This window comes from Aegilops tauschii, chromosome 7, assembly GCF_002575655.3.
Source record: "Aegilops tauschii subsp. strangulata cultivar AL8/78 chromosome 7, Aet v6.0, whole genome shotgun sequence".
NCBI lineage: Eukaryota > Viridiplantae > Streptophyta > Magnoliopsida > Poales > Poaceae > Aegilops > Aegilops tauschii.
The window spans coordinates 536,818,096-536,841,945 of NC_053041.3; the positions used below are offsets into that span (position 1 = coordinate 536,818,096).

The 23,850-nt window shown below is 47.7% G+C and overlaps 2 protein-coding genes across 8 annotated transcripts; one reads left to right on the forward strand and one right to left on the reverse strand.

Annotated features, from left to right (window-relative positions):
* Positions 1-3,956: 3,956 nt before the first annotated feature.
* LOC109774744 (uncharacterized) lies at positions 3,957-6,057 on the reverse strand. The gene is made up of 2 exons (XM_020333506.4): positions 5,220-6,057; positions 3,957-5,151 (listed from the first exon to the last, which is right to left on the reverse strand). The coding sequence occupies exons 1-2, from the start codon at positions 5,842-5,844 to the stop codon at positions 4,064-4,066; spliced, it is 1,713 nt and encodes a 570-aa protein (XP_020189095.1). The 5' UTR covers positions 5,845-6,057; the 3' UTR covers positions 3,957-4,063.
* A 966-nt stretch (positions 6,058-7,023) lies between these two features.
* Positions 7,024-21,372, forward strand: LOC109774730 (uncharacterized). Of its 7 annotated transcripts, none has more exons than XM_073505037.1 (13): positions 7,024-7,315; positions 7,713-7,881; positions 17,927-18,022; positions 18,191-18,506; positions 18,574-18,722; positions 18,808-18,984; positions 19,109-19,192; positions 19,263-19,466; positions 20,222-20,338; positions 20,407-20,666; positions 20,762-20,837; positions 20,926-21,055; positions 21,153-21,372. In XM_073505037.1, exons 2-7 carry the CDS (start codon positions 7,738-7,740, stop codon positions 19,115-19,117), a joined length of 891 nt encoding a protein of 296 aa, XP_073361138.1. In that variant the 5' UTR covers positions 7,024-7,315; positions 7,713-7,737; the 3' UTR covers positions 19,118-19,192; positions 19,263-19,466; positions 20,222-20,338; positions 20,407-20,666; positions 20,762-20,837; positions 20,926-21,055; positions 21,153-21,372. The 7 variants fall into 7 exon arrangements, with proteins under 7 accessions (XP_073361138.1, XP_073361139.1, XP_040250501.1 ...); XM_073505038.1 differs by having other exon boundaries at positions 18,191-18,272; positions 18,360-18,506; positions 18,808-19,192; XM_040394567.2 differs by lacking the exon at positions 19,109-19,192 and having other exon boundaries at positions 18,191-18,272; positions 18,360-18,506.
* Positions 21,373-23,850: the final 2,478 nt, after the last annotated feature.

Here is a 23,850-nt window from a genome sequence, read left to right on the forward strand (position 1 = left end):
GAGAAAGGCAACACGGACTCGTCAAAAATAACATCACGGGAGATGAATTTTAGCGTTCACGTGTTGTCAGCCTATCGAGCTCCCTGTAATATGATCATGCAAATCATCACCCCCTTGATCATTACTCGTAGGATTATGAAGGTTTGGAGGCAAAAGTAGAATTTCGGCTCAAACGTGCTCTGGCATTGGGATGAATTTTGGCTCTAACGGCCGGAGGAAATATCAGGACACTTGTATCCCTTGTGTTTGTTACTGTAGCCAAGGAAAGCACATCGAATAGAGTGAAAAGCTAATTTAAGAGTATTATATGGTCAAAGATTAGGCCAACATGCGCAAACAAAAACATGAAGAGATGGATAGTTGTGTTTTTCCATTGAAGAGTCGTTCAAGCGGGGAAAGCATATTGATGACGTGACTAGGAACACGATTAATAAGATACATCGTGGAAAGAAACGCTTCATCCCAGAATTTAAGAGCCATAGAGGCATGAGCAAGCAACGCAAGCCCAACTTCAACAATATGACGATGCTTTCTCTCAGCAGAACCGTTTTGTCGGTGCGCATGTGGACACGAAACATGATAGGTGAGACGATGCTCTCTCTCAGCAGAACCGTTTTGTTGGTGCGCATGTGGACACGAAACATGATGAGTGATGCCAATACGCTGGGAAAAGTGGTTGAGTTTGTGATACTCACCATCCCAACAGTTTGCATAAATATGATTTTGGTGTTAAAAAGACGCTCAACTAAATGTTGAAAATCATGAAAGCATTGGAATACATCTATTTTGAACCACAAATTTAAATAGATACAATATATAAACACAAATTTATTATGGATCTAATAATATTAATTAGGAATTATAGATTTTGATAGTTTTTACTACAAACTTGATTAAACTTTGTATCGTTTGCTTAATAAAAAGCTGCATGCCTTCTTTTCAGAGACGAAGGAAGACGAGGAATATTAGCTGTTTTTTGAGTGAAAGAGGGTCCCCCTCCAATTTCATTTATGGAAATCAGCAACGAGAACAAACACCGAATTCAAGTACGAGAGCCACAAACTAACAAATACTACAGTCTAGACATCTAGAGGGAGCAGAGATATCCATCCCCATACGGCAAACAACCAAACAGTCACAACTTTTACAACACAAGTTTTATCAGGAACCCGAAAGAACAATCACAATGACTTGAACTAACTAACACTAGGAATCAGCGCGAGCTCCCAATCACTTGCCAGCTCCAAATATCACTTCTTCAACCGCGGTACTCCAAAACGCCACCCATGAGATGCGCGATAAATTTCACATGCCATCTGCTCGATGTGTCTTCCTCCCAACGTCAGTAGTTTTTCCTCTGGGTTCTTTATCTACAACACAGCCCAATCAGATATCCAATTACACATCAGTTTCACATTCCCCAAAGGGTCATTGATTTTCTTTCTCTCAAATGTAATATCATTCTGCATATCCAGATCGCCCAAAGTAAGGCTGAAGTACCAACCATAACTAATTTCTTATCATTTTTCAGTAATCTTTTAAGCCAGCTACAAAAACATTCATCCAAATTGTTAGGATTCTGCTTTAAATCAGAAGCACACCCAATCAAACTCCAGACTAGTCTAGCAACCGAACAGGAAAAGAAAAGATGATCAATGTTTTCATCTTTTCCACAAAAGACACAATGTTTCTCACCTTTCCATCCCCCTTTTAGTAGGTTATCTTTTGTTAAAATACTTTTTTACTAAGGAGCCACAAGAAAATTTTGACTTTCGCATGAACCTTTACTTTCCAAAGGAATTTTTGTGGGAATCCACAGTTAGTTCTTATCAGATGCAAGTACAAAGATCTATCAGTAAATTTCCTCTCAGCAGTGAGCATCCACATGGGTTTGTCTTTTCCCCCAAACATCAAAACCTCCTCACATCTCTCCTTCAGACTAACCCAAAGTTGTTCAGAATCTCCATAAAGGGATCTTCTGAAAGAGAACTGCCCCCAACCCTTATCAACGGCTTCCCTAACAGAGATGCCATGATCATTATTAACAACATATAAGGAGGGGTAGGCCTCTTTAAGAGGTTTGTCTCCCATCCACCAGTCTTCCAAAATCTAGTATTTCTCCCATCCCCCAGCTTCTTTTTTACATGTGGATAAAAAAATTGTTTCACTTTGATTAGGCTAGACTAGAACTGGGTATATGCATTTTTATGACCAACCCTAGAAAATGCATTTATCTTTCACATATTTATCTTTAATGATATCTTGCCACAGACCATCCTCATCTTCTAATTTCCAAAGCCATTTAGCAAGCAAGGCTATGTTAAAAATTTCTAGATTGGTAATTCCCAGCCCCTCTTGTTGTTTGGGAAGGCAACATGTTTTCCAATTCACCAGGTGGTATTTTTTTTATCTTCTTCAGCTTGCCACACCATTCTAGCTCTGTAAAAATCAACTTTCTTTTTGACACCAGCAGGGAGATGATAAAAAGACATCATGTAAATGGGAATGTTAGTAAGACAAGATTGAACCAGGGTAACTCTGCCAGCTATATTAAGCAGTCTTCCCCGCCAACAGGCACATCTTTTCTCAATTTTTTCAGTCATGTTCTTCCACATGTTGTCTCTAATTCTCGCATTAGAAACCGGGAGGCCCAAATACTTGAGGGGCATGCCCCCAGTGCACAAGTAAAATTTCCCTGGTACAATGCAGTTTTATTTTTTTGCTTCTCAAACAAGTAGATTTCACTTTTATGGAAGTTAATGCTTAATCTAAGCATCTTTTCAAATTCAGTCAGGATGTATTTGAGATTTCTAGCACTATCTTCATCATCTTGCAGCAGAAAATGGTGTCGTCTGCATATTGCAGCATGTTCACCCAATTTTCATGGAATTCTGTCAACACCCCTTTGATGTATCCCTTTGATCTAGCTTTATCTAAAATGATAGCTAGTGCATCTATAGCTAGATCAAAAAGCAAAGGAGATAAAGAATCTCCCTGCCTGAGCCCCTTATGAGTCTTGAAAAAAGGTCCAATCTCATCATTCACTCTGATTCCTACTTGACACCCCCTCATAGTATGCATAACCCAATCACACCACTTATGAGGAAAATTTTAAAGTTTTAGCATTTTATGGACAAAGGGCCATTTAATTTTGTCATATGCATTTTCAAAATCAACTTTAAACAGCATATCACTTTACTTCCTGGTATGAATAGTATTCAAAGCCTCATGCAAAATGACTACATCCTCCATAATGTACCTCCCCTTCACAAAAGCAATCTGAATAGGTGATATGATGGGGTTTACCACCTTACTAAGTTTGTTCATCAGAACTTTAGTAATAATTTTAAAACTAACATTTAGCAAAAAAAAATAGGCCTAAATTTTTGAATATGTTTTGCCTCTTTGGTTTTAGGGACAAACGTGACAATTCTATAATTAAGCCTGGATATATCTATCTTGCCACTATGGAAATTATCTAGTGCAACTTTGAGGTCCATTTTAATACTTTCCCAGAAATGCTGGTAAAAGTCTATTGAGAACCCATCAGGATGAGGACTGTTATTTTTTTTCCATAGAAAACACCACAAAGTGTATTTCTTCCATGGAGAAAGGTCTCAACAAATCTACATGCTCTTGAGAGGATATAGTCTGAGGAGCCTGAATGTTAAGGGCAATACCAGAATTATCAGCATGCCCAAAAAGTATTTTATAGTAATCAGCGATATATTTCATCAAATTCTCTTCCACCTCAATCACTTCTCCTTGTTCTAAAGATAGAATCATGTTCTTCTTTCTTCTCCCATTTATCTTAGCATGGTACTCCTTCCGTCCGGAAATACTTGTCATCAAAATGAATAAAAGAGGATGTATCTAGATGTATTTTAATTCTAGATACACCCCTTTTTATCCATTTTGATGACAAGTATTTTCGGACGGAGGGAGTAGTATCTAGTGTTAGAGTCTTCTTTAATTTCCTTGTCTTTGTATCTCTGAAGCCACTTGACTTCCTCAAGTTTGAGGAGATCTTTTAGCTCCATTCTCAATTTTTTTTGAGTAGTAGCTATAGTGGGATGTACAATGCCTCTTTCCCAAGAATGAGGAACACCATGGCGGGAGTGCTAGCTCCTATGGCGATGACAACGTACGCAGGCCACCTTGCCGTGGGCGCAACGGTGATGTAAACAGCGGTCATGAGCGAGACGACCATGGCGAGGCAGGCAACGATGGTGAGCCTGTGGCCCCACATGAGTTGGTCGAGCTTGAACTTGACGGGGTCCCGCCACGCCCAGATGAAACAGAAGACGACGACGACGGAGCTGCACATGGCGACGGTGTTGGAGATGACGAAGATCTTGAACGCCGCCGTGTGTCCGTGGATGGCCGTGCCCTCGGTCTGGCTGTAACCCCCCGGCATGGTGAAGGTGGCGGCGAAGCTGACGGTGGCGATGAGCGTGGCCACCAGCGTGTAGGTCTCGACGCTGTGCTTGAAGTACTCGTCGTGGCCAGCCCTCCGGCCGCGCAGCGACTGGTAGGTGGCGATCGGAGGCAGCTGCTGCTTCTGGCACCTGCAGGCCTCGTGCTTCTTGAGCTTCTTCCACAGGTACATCTCGTAGGTGTCCATCTCCTCCTCGCTGGCGCCGCGCTTCTCGATGAGGCTGCGCGCGGACTGGCCCTCCCGGTTGAGGATGCAGGGGTTGACGCGGCGGTCCTTGATGAGGAGCAGCGCCGACTGGACGCGCGACAGGGCGGCGGCGAGGTGCAGCGGCGTGTTGCCGCCATGGTCGACGCGGTTGACGATCTCCTCGGGGCGGACGTGCTTGAGCAGGCGCTTGAGGGCGTCCACCTTGCCGCTGGTGACCGCGACGTGGAGGGCGTTCCTGCCCTTGCTGTCCACCATCTCCGCCGCGTCGGGGCAGTGCTTCAGCAGCTCCACCATGGCCTCCGTCGACCCGTAGTTGGCCGCCACGTGCAGCGGCGACTGCAGGTCGCGGTTGCGCCTGTAGGCCAGCTCCACCTTCCGGTTCAACAGCAGCTTCACCACGCGGGCGCTGTTCTTCTGCGCCGCGTAGTGCAGCGCGTTGTTCTCGCTCGAGTCCGTCAGCACGATCTGATCCTCCGGCGTCGCCTCGAGCAATATCTCCACCACACCTGCTTGCCTCGCCACGTTGCAGTTACACGATACAGTACAAGATCAACGAAGATAAGGCGATACTTACGGCTGTGGCCGCCGAGGACGGCCTGGTGCAGGGCGGTGCCGCTGACGGAGTCGGAGGGGACAAACCTCTCGCGGACCCAGGGATGGCTGACGATCTTGCTCACGACGTCCGCGAGGCCCTCCCGGGCGGCGATATGCAGCGGCGACTGCTTTTTCGCGTCGAGCGCGTGGCCGCAGCTGGGCTCGGCGTCCAGCAGCTTGAGCGCCACGGCGCTCCAGCCGTGCTGCACGGCCTGGTGCAGCGGGGTGTCGCCGGCCTTGTTGGCCATCAACAGAGGCCCCTGCGCCTCCGCGCTACCAGGGGTGCTCGGGGAAGGTTCCCCGGTCTGTCCATCCCGCGCGGTGGTTGAGGAGTGTGCGATGAGCAGCTCCACCACGCTCACCTTCCCCGACCTGGCCGCCAGGTGCAGCGGCGTGTCGCCGTCGGCGTTCTTGCTGACGAGCAGCTTGTGGTCCACATGCAGGGCCTCCTCCGCGAAGCCGGCATGGCCGAGCTCCGCGGCGATGTGCAGTGCGGTGTTCTCCTGGGGCGTCTTGGAGCCAAGGATGTCGGGGCGCTCGGCCGCCAGCTTCCTCAGGCTCGCCACGCTCCCCTGCACCGCAGCCGCGTGCAACGCTGGGTCCATCCCAGTACGTGAAGAACACTAGCTTCTACCCTTAACCCTCCTCTTCTGTGCTACCTAGCTCGATCGTGAAGAACACCGCGCCTGAGTTGATTGGTCTTGCGAATGAACAAATTGTGACGGGCACCGGCTGGATTCCTTGCTCCCCCCTTGAACTTGGAACTGATTTTTGAACCGGTGCTGCGGTTACGTGCACTTGGGTCATTGGGTGGTGCTATGCTTGCCAACCAACGTTGGTATATGCCTCACGCTGTCACCTCACTTCAGCCAATCCAACGCTCGATCCGGTTAGAATTAACTAGCTACTATATATAGCAATTTAAATTAAATTTATAACTAGCAATTAGACACATTACCGAGAGGGCTATCACTGGTGGCGTTTGAGCACCGTTTCCTCCCTAGAGGCGTTGTTATTGGAGAACCTTTGGTATTGTCTTTGTGATGTTATCTTTATCTAGTACTAATAAAGAGAATTGGGTTTCTGCCGTCGCGCGCGATTTTGCATAAAAGCCCCTCGGTTTATATGAAATTAATCCGCAATCCCTGTTTTAGTAAGTCTGTACATAACGTTACATTTGGCAGAAAACCCCATGTATTCATTAGATTTGCATCTGCTGCCCTCGTAGTCTTATCCATTTCTATGGCGATGGCGATGGCGATGGCGACGATGGCGACGGGTTTCTCTGGATGACGACGACGGGTTTCTCTGGATGACGGCGACGGGTTGAGGGCTGCGGGGACGCCGCGGCGAGGAGGGGCAGGTGCTGCGGAGACAGCGCGGCGAGGTGGGGCAGTGGCGGTTGTGCGGCGAGGCGGGGCAGGTGCTGCGCAGACGGCGCGCGGCGAGGCGGGGCAGTGGCGTCGCGGGGGAGGATGGAGGACGCCGGAGCAGAGGACGACAGCTCCCGCCGTCGCTGCTCTCCGCGCACGCCCGCGTGCTCGCCTCCGTCCGCGCCCGCGCCGGAGCGCTGCTGTCTGCGCGCGCCCGCGTGCTCGCCTCCGTCCGCGCCCTTCAGCTCGCCTCTGCCCGCCGCCCCCTTCAGCTCGCCTCCGCCCGCGTCCTGTCGCGTCCCAACCGCGCCGGGAGACCGCCTCTGCCTGCCGCGCTTGCCTTTGCTCACGCCCTGCAGCTGGCCTCCCCCCTCGTCATGCCGCGGTGAGCGCGAGCCTGCACCTGTGGCCGCGAGCAGGCTGAGCTTCCGAATCTCTGACGGTTTTTGGATCGCGTGTTTGATTTGAATCTCTGACGGAAATCCTGCAATCGTGTCCTTGTCAAACTCCTGCTCCCGTGTCCTTCTCAAACAAAGAAACCGTCCCGACCCGGATTGGAGTTCGATGCTATAAATTGAATTGTTCTCTGCCAGAATCCTGAACCAGGCCAACACCACCAGCGAGCAGTGCACCGTTGAATTGTTCTCTGCCGGAATCGTGAACCAGGCCAGCGCCACCAGCGAGCAGTGCACCGTCGCTTGGGGTATGATACAGATAATTCTTCCCTTGCTTCTCCTGTTTCCTAATAGCTGCTCAATCTGTTTTTGATCATGCTGTGAATATTGGTGTGTTTATGTGCCCTTGCTAGAAGTCTTAGCAAGTTTCTTAGCCTGATTATTAGGGGTTTCATTGATTGAACTATTGGAGAAATTTGTATGCTATTTGATGATGCCTGTTTTTGGTTGTCGCTCTATTACAGTGTAGTAATCTATAATTTTGTTGGTTCGTGTTGCTGTGTTACTACCTCTGATCCCTAATTTGAGCAAAACTGCAATGCTTATTTGGGCCTGAGCTGATGCATTTGTGAACTTACTATCCTGCACTATTTTATGACAACAATTTGATTGTGCTTTGGATGATTTTTTGCTTGATAATGATAGGTAAAGATTTGCCAGTCGTAACACCATGCTCAGCATCATGTCGCCTTTGAGTGCGCCGGAGGAACAGGCACCGAGTTCTCCTTTGAGTACGCCGGACGAACCAGCACCATGTTCGCCGGAATTCTTGGTCCAGAGAAGCACTGTGAGTCCAACGGTGGCTACAACAGAGGTATGTGATGCCTCTACCTCCCTCAAAAATAACCCTGTTGTTGCCCCTTCCCTCAAGCTTTTGTGTGTTCAGAAATTGCTGAACTTGTGGTGTACACTAGAGATCATGGGCTGAGACAATACAATAGAAATCATGTCGAGGCTGGAAAGTTTGCTGAACTTGTGGTGCCTGTTGAGGGAGTCATGAATTAAGGGGTCCTCGGGCGTCCGGCCTGTTAGCCATGGGCCGGACTGATGGGCTGCGAGGATACGAAGACCGAAGACTACACCCGTGTCCGGATGGGACTCTCCTTGACGTGGAAGGCAAGTTTGGCGGCCGAATATGTAGATTCCTTTCTTTGTAACCGACCTTGTGTAACCCTACATCCTCCCGGTGTCTATATAAACTGGAGGACTTAGTCCGGAAATAGAGATATTCATTACCATAGTCATACAGGCTAGACTTCTAGGGTTTAGCCATTACGATCTTGTGGTGGATCAACTCTTGTAATACTCATATTCATCAAGATCAATCAAGCAGAAAGTAGGGTATTACCTCGATAGAGAGGGCCCGAATCTGGGTAAACATCGTGTCCCCTGTCTCCTGTTACCATTGACCTTAGACGCACAGTTCGGGACCCCCTACCCGAGATCCGCCGGTTTTGACACCGACATTGGTGCTTTCATTGAGAGTTCCACTGTGCCGTCGACGAAAGGTTTGATGGCCCCTTCAATCGTCAACAACAATGCTGTCCGAGGGGAAACCTTCCTCCCCGGACAGATCTTCGTGTTCGGCGGCTTCGCACTGCGGGCCAACTCGCTTGGCCACCTGGAGCAGATCGACAGCTACGCCCCTAGCCATCAGGTCAGATTTGGGAGCTTAAATTACGTCGCAGACATCCGTGGAGATTTGATCTTCGCCAGATTCGAGACCGCGGCGACCGCTCCTAGTCACCCCGATGAACATGACCTAAATCTGTCATCGGGCCGCATCCAGGAGATTACTCCCGTAACTGCTCTGGCCGTACAGCCGGAGCATATTGTACCGTCCAAGGACGGGAGGCTCAACCCCACCACGGAGACCGCAGATTCCACGGCGTTGGAGTCGAACATAGACATACAGTCACACGACGTCTTTGTCACCGGAACTCCGGACTCGTCTCTGGTCATCAATTCCGAGCCATGCGCGTCCGCGGACGCCGAACTGGATCGCTTATCGATCTTTGAGTTTAGCGCCGCGAACATCTTCTAGCATTCGCCCTTGGGCAATGTGCTAAATTCGTTAAGAAATCTGTCCTTGGCGGGGGACTCACAGCCGAATTATGTCCGGTTCGAGCTGGAGGCTGACGATGGGGGAGAATTTCGCCTCCCACCCACCACCCACTTCATAGCCACTGTCGAAGACTTAACCGACATGCTTGACTATGACTCCGAAGACATCGACGGTATGGACGACGATGCCAGAGACGAGGAGGCCCAAAACCCTCCGTTCACCGGACGATGGACGGCCACTTCCTCATATGACGTCTACATGGTAGATACGTCAAAAAATAATAGCGGCGATGACAAGGAAGATCCAGCGAAGGAAGACCCTTCTAAACACAACCAAAGCGCCGGCGTCAGCGGCGCCGCTCTAAATCCCGCCGCAGCAGGGATAGCCACACCAGCACAGGAGACGGCAACACTCCGGATGGTGCCGAAGACACAGAAGAACCCGATGTACAAACTGCCAAACGAGACAATCGGGAATCAGGGCATGCCAGCCCTGACGAACAGGCCATAGAAGAAGACTCGGAAGACGGTAGTTGCCGTCCGCCCTCCGAGGAGGAGGTGAGCCTCGGCAACGAAGACTTCATCGTGCCTGAGGAGCCCCTAGAGCAGGAGCGCTTTAAGCTTCAGCTAATAGCCACTGCGAGGAGCCTGAAAAAGAAGCAGCAACAGCTTCAAGCTGAACAAGACCTGCTCAATGACAGATGGACCAATGTCCTGGCAGCCGAGGAATACGGCCTTGAACGCCTAGCCAAAAGTTACCCGAAGCGCAGATTACTATCTCAGTTCGACGATGAGGCGCCAGATCCCGCACCAGCATCACGCAACACGGCTGATCGGCCATCGCGCGGGCGGGATAAAACTGCAACCCGAGCCGAAAACCAGACTGTCCCGCCCCGCCGTAAAGGCAGGGATAAGACAGCTCGGGGCGATACATATGACCTACGCCAAGACCTGGACAGTAGAGCGAATCATACAAGATCGATCTACGGATCGCGAGGACGTGCCTTTACGCGCGGGGACAGCTATCCATTCGGGCGTGACAAACTTAGTCACGCCCGAGCCGAAAACCGTAGACGGACTCCATCAGAGCTACGTCGTGATGCGGCCCGATATAGAGGCGCCGCACACCCTCTTTGCTTCACTGACGAAGTAATGGACCACGAATTCCCATAAGGGTTTAAACCCGTAAACATCGAATCATACGATGGAACAACCGACCCCGCGGTATGGATTGAGGATTTTATTCTCCACATCCACATGGCCCGCGGGGATGATCTTCATGCCATAAAATACATCCCACTAAAACTTAAAGGGCCAGCCCGGCACTGGCTAAACAGTCTGCCCGAGAATTCTATTGGCAGCTGGGAGGACCTGGAAGAAGCTTTTCTCGACAACTTCTAAGGTACATATGTTCGGCCGCCAGACGCCGATGACTTAAGTCACATAGTTCAACAGCCCGGGGAGTCAGCCAGAAAGTTCTGGACTAGGTTCCTAACTAAAAAGAACCAGATCGTCGACTGTCCGGATGCCGAAGCCTTAGCGGCCTTTAAACATAGCATCCGCGATGAATGGCTCGCCCGCCACCTCGGCCAAGAAAAGCCAAAATCTATGGCAGCCCTCACGGCACTCATGACCCGCTTTTGCGCGGGTGAGGATAGTCGGTTGGCTCGCAGCAAAAACACAGCTAGCGAGGCAGGCCCCTACGAGGTTAAGAACAACAACGGCAAGCTTCGACGTAACAGACACAAACGCCGAAGCAATGGTGATAATACCGACGACACTATAGTCAACGCCGGATTTAGTGGCTCCAAGTCCAACAAGCGGAAGAAACCATACAAGAGAAACAATCAGGGACCAGCCAGCCTGGATCGCATACTCGATCGCCCGTGCCAGATGCATGGCACCCCAAAAAACCAGCCAACCATATCAACAGAGACTGTTGGGTTTTTAAACAGGCCGGCAAATTAAACGCCGAAAACAGGGAAAAGGGATCACAAAGCGAGGACGACGACGAGGAGCCTCGGCAACCGAACACAGGGGGACAAAAGAAGTTTCCCCCTCAAGTCAAAACGGTGAACATGATATATGCTACACACATCCCCAAAAGGGAGCGCAAGCACGCACTAAGGGACGTTTACGCGATAAAGCCAGTCGCCCCAAAATTCAACCCATGGTCATCGTGCCCGATCATTTTTGATCATCGGGATCATCCGACCAGTATCCGACATGGCAGATCAGCTGCACTAGTTCTGGACCCAATCATTGATGGATCCCACCTCACACGAGTCCTCATGGACGGTGGTAGTAGCCTCAATCTGCTCTATCAAGACACAGTGCGCAAAATGGGCATTAATCCATCAAGGATCAAGCCCACGAAGACTACCTTCAAAGGAGTCATACCAGGTGTAGAGGCCCGCTGTACGGGCTCAATCACACTTGAGGTTGTCTTCGGATCCCCTGACAACTTTCAAAGCGAAGAGTTAATCTTTGACATCGTCCCATTCCGCAGTAGTTATCACGCACTGCTCGGACGGACTGCATTTGCTCGGTTCAACGCGGTGCCACACTATGCTTATCTTAAGCTCAAGATGCCCGGTCCACGCGGCGTCGTAACGGTCAACGGAAACACGGAACGCTCCCTCCGTACAGAGGAGCACACCGCCGCCCTACCAGCAGAAGTACAGAGTGGCCTTCTCAAGCAGAACCGTGACCGGCTGCCGAGCCCCTGGACATCGTAAAGAGGGTCCGGACTACGCTGCAACAGGACAGCTCGGCTCATCAAGAGCTCGATTAGCAATTTGGCCTCCGTCCCAGCCCCGATCAGGTAGTGGCATTCGTACCACGCGTGCATAATTACGCACTAGAAATCCCATGGGCATCGACGGAGGCACAACTAGCTGGTGATCCGCAATATGGCTCGACCGCTCCTGGACATACTTACACTATTTCTTTTCTGCTTTTCAGGTTTCTTTTCCAGAGGCCGTCCCTGACGACTTGATCGCGGATCCTTTCAAAGGACAAATACACCAAGCCGGCAGTCAGCTCAGACGTAGAGGGAAATTTCTAAGTGGTTTCTTAAACAACCACTCTACCTGTCTCCAGGGTCCCACGCGCAGCTCTCCCTTGGTCGTGGCATGTCAAATAGCCCGTTGCCTATCACACTACGTGTACCAATGCGCTTTGACGTATTAATCAAATCATAATGGAAACAGTTTGTGGCCCAAATTTTAGGGCCCCTGCTCATTGCTTTTTGCTCCTTTTCTGTTTTCCTTTTTTACTATTAAATAAGCTTATCAGATAGCACCCGTACACTGTTGTACGTTTCAGTTTGCCAGGGCTTCATAGCGCGTGACACTATGGCAACAAAGTCCGAACACTTTTTACAGTATAGTTCGGCACCCCGAATTTAGCAGTATATGCATTGGCTCCGAATCATGTCTTGGGTCAATAGTTGGCTTGCCCGGCTCCTGTGCTTGCTACCTTACGTTCCGCTATATCGGCTAAGGAAGTAAAGGGAGAACTACTGCGATTGTGCCCTGGTTTATCCAAAGGAGCACCTCAGTAGAGAAAGCCGAAAACTGACTGTCATGATGTGGCGAGAGCCGGTCAGCTGTTCGGAGGTTGAAAATCATTGGAGATTTCTTCCGTGTTACACGAAGGATCGGTATTTCCCGATCAAACGCTTATAGCACTCTAGTTCGGAAACTAGGGGCTACGTCCATGTTTTTATTGTCGAACTCCTATGGCTAAGTGAGGGCGTTAAAGCCGAAGAGTCTGGTTGCCTGGTTCGTTGCGCTAAACAACTCCTTCAAGGACCATATAATTGGATCAAGATTGTTTAGATTCCATCCCGAACACCCCCGTACTACCTACGTGGGGGCAGAAGTCGACGACTGGCCAACCCTCAGATTTCATACAACACGGCCGCACAAGAGGTAAAATTAAAAACATAACAATCATTATATTACAAACTAACTTTGTTTCATCATACAAGGCAAAGACAACATGAATGTATTCATTCGAAAATAATGTCCTGCCCACACTGCATTGCCACAATGCGAGACCCCTCCAGGACATCCGCAAAATAGCGCTCGGGTGTGCGGTGCTCCTTGCCCTCTGGCGGCCCCTTGGCCGGCTCGACGGCGTTCATCTTCGCCCACCACATCTTGCAACGGGCGAAGGCCATACGCGCACCTTCAATACAGACCGGTCGCTTGACGATGTCCAGCCGAGGACAGACGTTCACTAGCCGCCTCACGAGTCCGAAGTAGCTGCCGGGCATAGCTTCGGCTGGCCATAGCCGGATTATCAAATCCTTCATGGCTAGTTCGGCCACCCTATGCAGCTCCACCAGCTGTTTCAGCTGATCGATGAAGGGCACGGGATGCTCTGGCGCAAGATATTGTGACCAGAACAGCTTCTCCGTGGAGCTCCCTTCTTCGGCTCGGAAGAACTCCGCGGTGTCGGACACACTTCGCGACAGATCAGCAAAAGCCCCTGGAGAACTCCGAATCCGGGTTAGTAAAAGATACTTCCTCTTCGCATATTTGCTTTGCATACTGAATGCCTTACCCGCCGCGATCTTCCTCGCCTCTTGGATCTCTTGGAGGGCGCCCTGGGCCTCATTCCGGGCCGTCTCCGCACTCTGACGAGCCTTGGAAAGTTCGGCCTCTTTAGCCGACGCGTCACGCTCCAAGGTCTCGCACTTCTTCACCGCGTCATGGAGCTCTTGTTGGACCTCGTTGACCCGGGCCTTGAGCTTCTTACGGGCAGCCTGCTCCTTGACGGCCTTCCCCTCGGCTTCGCCCAGGGCCTTTTTCAGGGCCTCGACCTTGGTCGTCGCTCCTATTTATATCAAGACACTTCGGTCAATATACAACATCCTACTCTTTCCAAATACTTCTTGGGTTATTACATACCTTGATTCTCCTCGATCTGCCTCTTCACCTGGCTGAGCTCCTCCTCGGCCTGCTCTAGCCTCCGCTTAAGTTCGGAGACTTCGGCAGCATGTGAGGCCGTGGCCAGCAGCGACACCTGCATATGCATTCCAGACAAATTTTGTTAGTTCCCTGCAATAAAGGAATGATCCTCTGTCCGGCTTTTCTTTCCGAACACCGGACAGTGTCTCAGGGGCTACTGTCTATATGGGGATTTTCTCTTTTCGCCGCTTACCTCAAAACCTGTCAGCAGGCTGCTGCAGGCTTCGGTTAGTCCGCTCTTGGCAGACTGAACCTTTTCAATCACCGTGCCCGTAAGAACACGATGTTCATCCACAATGGAAGCGCCTCGCAGCACTTCCAGCAGATCATCTGGTGCCCCCGGTTGGACAGGGGTCACCGGTGGAATAGGCATACCACCTTCTTTCGAAGGAGGTTGCGTGCCGGATTCTGGAGCCGTATCGGTCTCCGGAACCAAGTCCGGTTGAGGGCCGAACTGAGTACGGCCCTCCTCCCCAGTCTCCCGGAGGATTGGCTCCCCCTGGTGTTCGGCGATGGGAGCTTCGCGTTCGGGCGCTTCATGAGCCTCTCCCCGGCCTGGGAAGGTCCGTTGGGAGATCAGCACCTCGTCGTCCCCTTTGGCCTTGGGAGAGTAAGCGGCTGGTGGTGTCTCACTGGCCATCTCCTGTGGGTCCAATGAACCTCTTGATGAGGATCGCTGGGAACTGTCGTGGGCCGGACTGCAACGGCATAAGTAGCCATGTCAATACATTGAAATGGAGAGGGGGGACATATGGGTATGCGGGAGTCATAGCACTTGAAGCAGCTTGACGCTTGGTGCGGGGGTGTCGCTCCGGACTACTATCGACGTCCCACGCGGATTTATCCGTGAAGGAGCCCTTCCCCTTCTTGGACGTCCCCGCATCCAGGCTCGTGGAGGCCGCCCTCTTCTTCCTTCCCCCATCAGGGGGAGGGTTGTTCTCCTCCTCCTCATCATCGTCGTCATCTTCGGCGGCAGAGGAGGGGGTCTTGTCTTTGGACGTCGCGTCCGAAGCACTCTTGCGACGGGGGCCACTCCGGCCCCCCTTGGCCTTCCCCTTGGCCTTCTTCGTCGGCGCTGTATAGGGCGCCGGCACCGGCATCTTTGCTAGACTGGATCTTCAGGTAGCGGAGCCGGACACTGGATCCGCTTCGCCCTCTCCATCCATTCCTGAAGAGGCAATGATAGTAAAAGTTCAGATATCCTCCTTGAAGCAAATAAGTAGAGGACGCGATAGAAACTTACCTTGCTGGCAGGATGGTTAATGTCGTGCCCACGGTCCGAATCCGTGGCTGGCGATATCTCGTCGCCCTTGAAGAGCAACTTCCAGGCATCTTCGTGAGTCGTTCCGAAGAGCCTCTCCAGGGTTTGGTGCCTCCTCGGATTAAACTCCCAAAGGGGGCGTTTTCAGCTTTGGCAAGGGAGGATCCGGCGAACCAGCATCACTTGGATTACATCGACAAGTTTGACATTCTTGTCCACCATGCTTTGATCGCGCGTCTGCAGCGCTATCAGCTCGTCTGGCGAACACCAGTTCAGGCTCTTCTCGACCCAGGAGGTGAGTCGCATGGGAGCGCCGGAGCTGAATTCGGCAGCCGCGGCCCAGTTTGTGCCGCGGGGTTCTGTGATGTAGAACCATTGTTTTTGCCATTCCTTGACAGTCTCCACGAAAGTGCCTTTTGGCCAGGAGACATTGGCCAGCTTACTCACCATGGCTCCTCCGCACTCCGCGCGCTGGCTGTCCACTACCTTCGGCTTCACGTTGAAGACTTTGAGCCATAGCCCGAAGTGGGGTTGGATGCGGAGGAAGGCCTCACACACGACGATGAACGCCGAGATGTTGAGGAAAGAGTTCGGGGATAGATCATGGAAGTCTATCCCGTAATAATACATTAGCCCGCGGACGAAAGGATGGAGTGGAAACCCTAGCCCGCGGAGGAAATGAGGGATGAATACCACCCTCTCGTTGGGCTTTGGTGTGGGGACGACTTGCCCCTGGGCTGGAAGACGGTGAGCGATTTCCTTCGCCAAATACTCGGCCGCCCGAAGCTCGGCAATGTGTTTCTCCTTGACGGAGGAGACCATCCATTTGCCTTGACCTCCGGATCCGGACATGGTCGGATGCTTTTTGGAGATGGAGAAAGATGAGGACTTGGGCGCTGGAGCTCAAGGATGGAAGGGCAGAGGAAGGGGAAGGTGTGAGTAGATAAGGGTGGATTTTTATCCCCTTATAAAGGGTCGCGAATATCAAGCGCCTCCCCACTCGCCTCAAAACTCGCCTATTCCCAAGGACTGTGTGAATGGTACGGTTGGGTTACCCACGCCCGTATTGATGAGAATCCCGCAATAAGGGGACATGATCTCTGCTTTGACAAGACGTACCAATGGCGACCGCGTCTCGAAACATGGAGCGGCAGACGAAAAATGGTTCAAAATTATGACCGGACAGATGTGATGCCATGTTACAAAAAAATTGTCAGCGGATTGGACTCGTGTAAAATTATCTTCTCTCTGCGGTTGTGTGCGGTGTGTGTGTTACAGGTCCGGACACGTCGATACGTCCGAAGACAATCCTCGAGTTCGGAAAGGGGAACCCGCCTTGCAATGCCGAAGACAAATCTGCACGCCGGACTCCTCGTCATTGAAGCCAGGTTCAGGCGCTACTGAGGGAGTCCTGGACTAAGGGGTCCTCGGGGATCCGGCCTATTAGCCATGGGCCGGACTGATGGGCTGCGAGGATACGAAGACCGAAGACTGCACCCGTGTCCGGATGGGACTCTCCTTGGCATGGAAGGCAAGCTTGGCGGCCGAATATGTAGATTCCTTTCTTTGTAACCGACCTTGTGTAACCCTAGATCCTCCCGATGTCTATATAAACCGGAGGACTTAGTCCGGAAACAGAGATATTCATTACCATAGTCATACAGGCTAGACTTCTAGGGTTTAGCCATTACGATCTCGTGGTGGATCAACTCTTGTAATACTCATATTCATCAAGATCAATCAAGCAGGAAGTAGGGTATTGCCTCCATAGAGAGGGCCCGAACCTGGGTAAACATCGTGTCCCCTGTCTCCTGTTACCATCGACCTTAGACGCACAGTTCGGGACCCCCTACCCGAGATCCGCCGGTTTTGACACCGACACCTGTGTTTCTGACAGTAGTTGTTTTATGGTGCTTGTGAGGCATCGACGACAGTCCTCAGTTTCTTCAGCCATGTCAGTTGTTTCAGTGGTAGTTGCCAGCTTAGTTTTGGGAAATAGTTGCACACTATTGATCTCACTCAGTGGTATTTTATTCCTGGGTGTCGTTCTTGACTCTTTTCTTCTCCATTCATTTTCTTTTAAGTCATCTTTCTTCAGCCTTCAGTGAAAACGTTTCATCTCGGTCTTCAATATTCTACTTTTCAGTGATTGAGTCATCTTACTATTCAACCACCCTTGAGTCCTGTTTATTCAGTCCTCTTTGAAAATATAAGATGCGTCTTTGGATAATGATTGCTCAAGGTAAAGTAAATATCTGCTGAAGCTAGAGTAAATGATTCTGCTCGAGATCGAGAACCACCATGAGCAGACCACCCTAGGCTGATCATAGTGCCAAACTCGCCACAAACCATTCTTTGTGATCTTCCCCTTCCTTATGTTAAAGACGGTAGATACAGTAGGCACCTAAAATATCATCTTTACAATGTTTTTTTTTTGAAAATCAAACTCTCCTGAAGCCTTGTTGAATAGAACATCTCTGCCATTCAAATGCATGATTCGATCCTTGAGAGTGCATGTATTAAAAGTTTATTAACTTATGTGTGTGCACTTACAGATCCCAAAGACGTCTGATAGAACTCAGGTGGAGGCCAAGGAGATTCGGCTCTCGGACATGCCACCAGTAACACTTGATGATAGCAACATGCACACTGTAAGTTTCCCCACTCAAATTGCATATTTTGATATATGTTGCTGCTGTGAACATTTGTTGTTGTTAAATAGAGCAAGTCAATTTAGTTCAACACTCAACAACTGCATCTACCTTTATATAAACCCTAGGTGGGTTTTCTAAAGCAGTTTTTTTATGTTGTAACTGCAGAAAACAGATGACATCACTGAAATGAACATTCAAGAGGATTTCGATAACCGACCTTCAAAAAAAGCAAAAAATTCCGAATCAGGTGTTCTGGAGCCATCACCAATCTCACCAACTATGTCAGCATCTAATCCAGTTTCTGAATGTTTTGAATCGATTGTGCCTGAATCAGATAATCAGATAGATCATGAACCATTGCAATCACCTCCATCACCGTCTAGCTCGACATTAACTCCTGTTTTAATATTACATGATGTCAAGGGACCAGATCCAAATAAAGGGATCAAAGTTGATGAGACATATGATTATCTCCCACAAGGTATTTATTTATTTATTATGTATACTTTTGTATTTTATATATTCTAAAAATATTTTATTTTATGCAGACTATACATTGACCGACCATGATCTATGTGCTCATATAGTAATAGAATCATCTTTGAGAAAACAGTTGCTCGTTCAGATAGATGGAAGTTGTGTCTTGCAAAATCAATTGATGTGCCTGCTAAATGAAAAGGAGTGGATAAATGATGATGTAAGTACCCTTACTCAAACAGGAAAAAGATTCTAATCACTTATATCTATTAGTAATAATGTATTTTTAACTTTCAAAATTATAGGTGATCAATGCATATATATGTTGTAGGAAGGACCAAATACATGTCCAGAATGATAATAAAGTATATTTTGAGAGTCCATTTGTTCCCTCACTATTTAAACGAGATGGCGAACTTGGAATACGAAAAGATAGTGCCTTCATGATAGAGACCGTCATCGAATATATGCAACATGACATGGTAATATCCATATTCATAATTTACATGTTCTAGGTTTCAACATTTTCATTAATTATTTTCCTATAATTATCTTTATTACATATTAAACTTCCAATAAATGCCAACAACACACATTGCTATTTAGCTGTTGTGAATACAAAAAAAACATGAGGTTCAAGTACTGGACTCATTGTGCTGGAACTCTGACCGTGATGATCTCGCTCATACGGTTAGTTACAACACCATTTTTAATATACTTCGCTAATGTGTGTCATTTCTAACCACTGTTTTATTTTTAGCTACGAAGAGTACAATTTCATTTGGACCTTCTTAAGAGCCAAAACTTGGTAAAAGACAATTGGAAAGACATTGATCTCACTGAATGGAAGATCACGGAACAATTACAAAAGGCAATTCAAAAAGACAGTTCTTCATGTGGTTTGTTTATGGTCAAATTTATGGAATACTTCACCGAATGTGCACTATCTTACCCAATTACATAGGTATATATCTTTTTAAATTAAAAAGTATGTTAATTTCACAAAAAATATGTTATTTTTTAAATAACTTACTAATAATTGTTTGTGTTGCACAGGAAATGATTATTTCTTTTAGGTTTACGTTAGCCAGTATACTATTATGTTGGAAAACAAACACTGCAAAAAGGTCTACAATCGTTGAAGAAAGTAACGATGACACTAATGGAGATCCTGATGATGTTAAAATATTAGAAAGCCTAGATGATATAAAAAAACGAAGCAAAAAATCCCATTATCTGTTGAAAATAAATATAGATCACTAATATCTATTCTTTCTAATACGAGCATACATGAATTAAAAGCTGGACTCTGTAGCTTCATTAAATCAATCAATTACACCGAGATTTTAGAGTAAGTCTTTTCAAAATAGTTTTGCAATTGTAAATTATCTTACTTATTTTCTTAATGGTTTATTTTACTAATTTTATCATTATCATGAAAGTATGGATCCAAAGTTCAAAGCCATATCCAATTAGCTTGCCTCTCAAAAAACTACAAGGAATGCTAAAGGATGATTTACCCATGGACAAAGATTGCTTTAATTTGGTTGTACGAAAGTTTATGTTTGATGACATCCAAACGGCACAAAAAACAAAACATTTGATAGCAAAACATTATCTGGATATGAAATTTTGGGTATGTTCTTATATTTATTATATACTTTCTTTTCTATATTCTAATTTTAAAATACTTTTCTAATCAATTATTTTGTATACTAGATGACTACTGATTTTGGACGGCACCCAGACTTCCGTAAGAAGTTAGATGTGGAACAACTAGCAATTTCTGTTCATAATTGGCCTGGTATAAAATATAATGTTTCAACATGCAAAACGGTAAGAGCACTTTTGTATACTTTAGGCCACAATTATTTTTATTAGATCTAATATGTAACCTATTTCAGATCCATATTCCAGTATAGTCCAACGGTGATTTCATTCTATTCACATTGGACAAAGATACCAGGACCGTGTACATTTTGGACCCTGCTCCTATTAATCCCATATACCGATGGAACCCACTCGTGAAATATGTGCGCAAAATTATATGGATTGCAGAACACTTACCAAAAGCAATGTCAAAAGTATGCCCTGGGTCTATATGGAACGAGGATATTCTCCTATGGCATCAAAAAATCCTAGATGATATTCCGGTTTACAACAGGTATTTCTCAAGAGATGAATACTACATATTAAGTATTTGTTGTTTTGAATATGTGCAGAATTTCAATTACTAACATATATATTCTTATACATAAGGGAACTATCTGGTTATCTTGTTCCCCTGTTCATGTCCACATGGGAAAATGAAAGAGCACATTTGCCAATTTTAAAGGTAAATATCGCGACTGTATAGATCATTAATATTATAATTACACATCTCATTCTAATGTTCTTCGTGTATAACAAATATGGATGTACAGGATGGATATGAACGCACAAAAATTATTTTGGGCCAACTGCTAACATTCAAAAGCAATGAAAGTGAAGATAACATGTCTGCCGGTGTACTTGAATTCATCAGTTGTATCAGGAAAATCCAATGTAAAACTGGTAAGTAAAATAGTATGATTCGTAAGATTTCATAAAAACAAATTCTTTTTTCAAGATTGATTGCTTGGTCGTGCTAACTTCCAATTTCCTCAAACAGGACTTGCGTGCTATTTCTGAAAAAAGAAGCTTCTCGGTTGGCTGGCATCTCTTTAGTAGTTTTACAAACGTAGCAAATGAACCAGTTGGGTCAATTACAGAAATTTGGCTGTAAATGACTCTCAGTTTCTACCTTGTAATGAAATCTAGACATGTTCTCTTTAACAGGATTCTGATCTTGATGGTGGTCCTATGTATTAGTTGAAATTTTATGATGTTTACTAGCAGTTGCAGTGCTCTTATTATTTTATTTCCACAAATATGGGCGTTAGATTGTTGATTGCTTAACTGCTTCTGGGATGTAAAAGATGATTTCTTAATAACAAAAAATGATCCTTCATCCAATGAAATGAAAGAGTGAACCTGAAATTGTGAAATATAATATTTCAAAAGTAATGATCATCACCATAAAAATGATTTCCTTTTAAATAATATTCTCGTATTTTTATTTAAAAAAAACTCAAAATAAAAAGTATTCTTGATTTCTGAACAACAAAAAATACTCTTTCATCCAATGAAATGAAAGTGTGAAGCTGAAATTGTTACGTCATGACGAACAATGTTAGGGTGCGACCAATTTTCATAAAACAAATACTCAGTGTAATCTTATTTCTGATGTTTAGAAAATTTTGGATAAAAAAAGTTCATCCAATGAAATGAAAGTGTGAACCTGAAATTGTGAAATATAATATTTCAAAAATAATGTTCATCACCATAAAAATGATTCCCTTTTAAATAATATTCTCAAATTTTTATTAAAAAAACTCAAAATAAAAAGTATTCTTGATTTCTGAACAACAAAAAATACTCTTTCATCCAATGAAATGAAAGCGTGAAGCTGAAATTGTTACGTCATGACGAACAATGTTAGGGTGCGACCAATTTTCATAAAACAAATACTCAGTGTAATCTTATTTCTGATGTTTAGAAAAAATTGGATTAAAAAAGTATTGCAAAATGGTACGTCAGGCAGGTTTTATTTTTTCGTCCCATGAAACACACAGACATTTGTACTATTATTATCCGTTCACAGAGGAAATCAGGGAATTAATCAATCATCCCTTAAATTAGTACGAAGAAGAACAAGTATATTAAGTACGTAGGTACACGTAGCTGAGGGTCCGTAATACATTGCAAATAGAGACATAGTACGACACATGCAAACACTGCTAATAAGCCGGGCTGGCTGATTGCGTAGGACAGCACACACGGGTTTCTCAGAAAGAAAAAGAAAAACGCACGGCATACGCCATCTGGCTCATCACCAGACGTGTCCGTATCCTCGTACATGAGACTTGGAAAGTTTTTTTTTTAGAAAAGGAGGAATACCCCCGCCTCTGCATCTGGACGATGCATACGGCCAATTTATTAATTATTAACACAAGATCTTACAAAGTCGTACAACAGTAAGACCAAAGCCACCATCTTCGCAACCTCTGTCGCTGCTCCTATCTAACTGATGAAGGGGCGCTGATGGTCTGGGCTTAATACCAAACAGACCTCGCAGCCAAACCTAACATCTAAGACCTGAGATCCCAACCAGGACGCCTGCCGGGTATGGGCACCCACCAGTCCGGCGTGCTCCTCAACCAGGACGACTGCCGGGTATGAGGCCGCCACAGCCACCTGCCACATATCCATCTTCAGAGTTATACTGTTGCATCGGCCTTGCCCGGTCTCGCTGCCGCCGACGCCACCACGACGCCAGACAGCGTCGACCTCCTGCGCGTGTCCGTCACCACACATCTGACGCCAAGCCTCCGCTGCTCCATGCCGCCAAGAGCCGCCGCCAAGAATATATAGAAAGAAACACCGCTCCACCGAAAGGGAGGCAGCACATCCCCACCCCTTACCTGCAGACCCTTCCATCCGATCCCAATGTCCTTGGTATGGTGCACGGGGCGCCGCCGACGCCCGATCCGCATCGGATCTTGGGCTTTCACCCGGACATGGGTCGGAGTGGAGAGGTGGTGCCCTCAGCAGCGCCCCCAAGAAGGAAAGCGGCGCCAAAAGGCGGCGTCGCCGCTGCCGGCCAGCCAAGGCGGCCAAGGTTTCCCCCGGACACCGATCTGCTCCACCAGAACACACCGGAGGTGGATCCGGCAAGATCCAAACCAAACCGGGGACTGGGAAGGGAAAGTAAATATCCTATTTAGATTCGTACAGGAGTCCAAAACCTACTTGTACAGGAGTCGGCGCTTGTGGGCTATGCTGCTCCTTCGGCGGCGGCTTCGAGTGGTGCCATGGGCCTGCTTCGTCAGAGGGGATTGGAGGATGCTGGGGCGGCGGCCCTGGGCCTGACGCCGCCGGAGCTTACCGGCGGATTGGTCGTCGTGCGTGGATCTTGTTCCTACTTCGAGGATCCACGCCGAGTGGTGGTGGTGGTTCTGCCGACAAAGAGGGAGGTGCTGCGGCTGGCAGGTCACTGAGAGCCGGTGGACGTCGACCATGGGGATTGCGTGTTGTGCAGTGCTTCGGATCTGATCGGGTTCGGAGGTGTGGTGGAGCTTCGGGCGAAAGTCCAGCCTCGACCTTGCGTAGGTGCCGGCAACGGCGGCGCCATTGGCGTCGTTCCCCTTCTTGAAGGCGTTGTCGTGGAGCTCCATTGCATGACTCTCCGGGAGAAATCTCTAGCTTCGGATGGTCGAAGCGGGCGATGACGGCGGCTATGTCGTTTTCTTCTTTGAGGCATCGCCTTG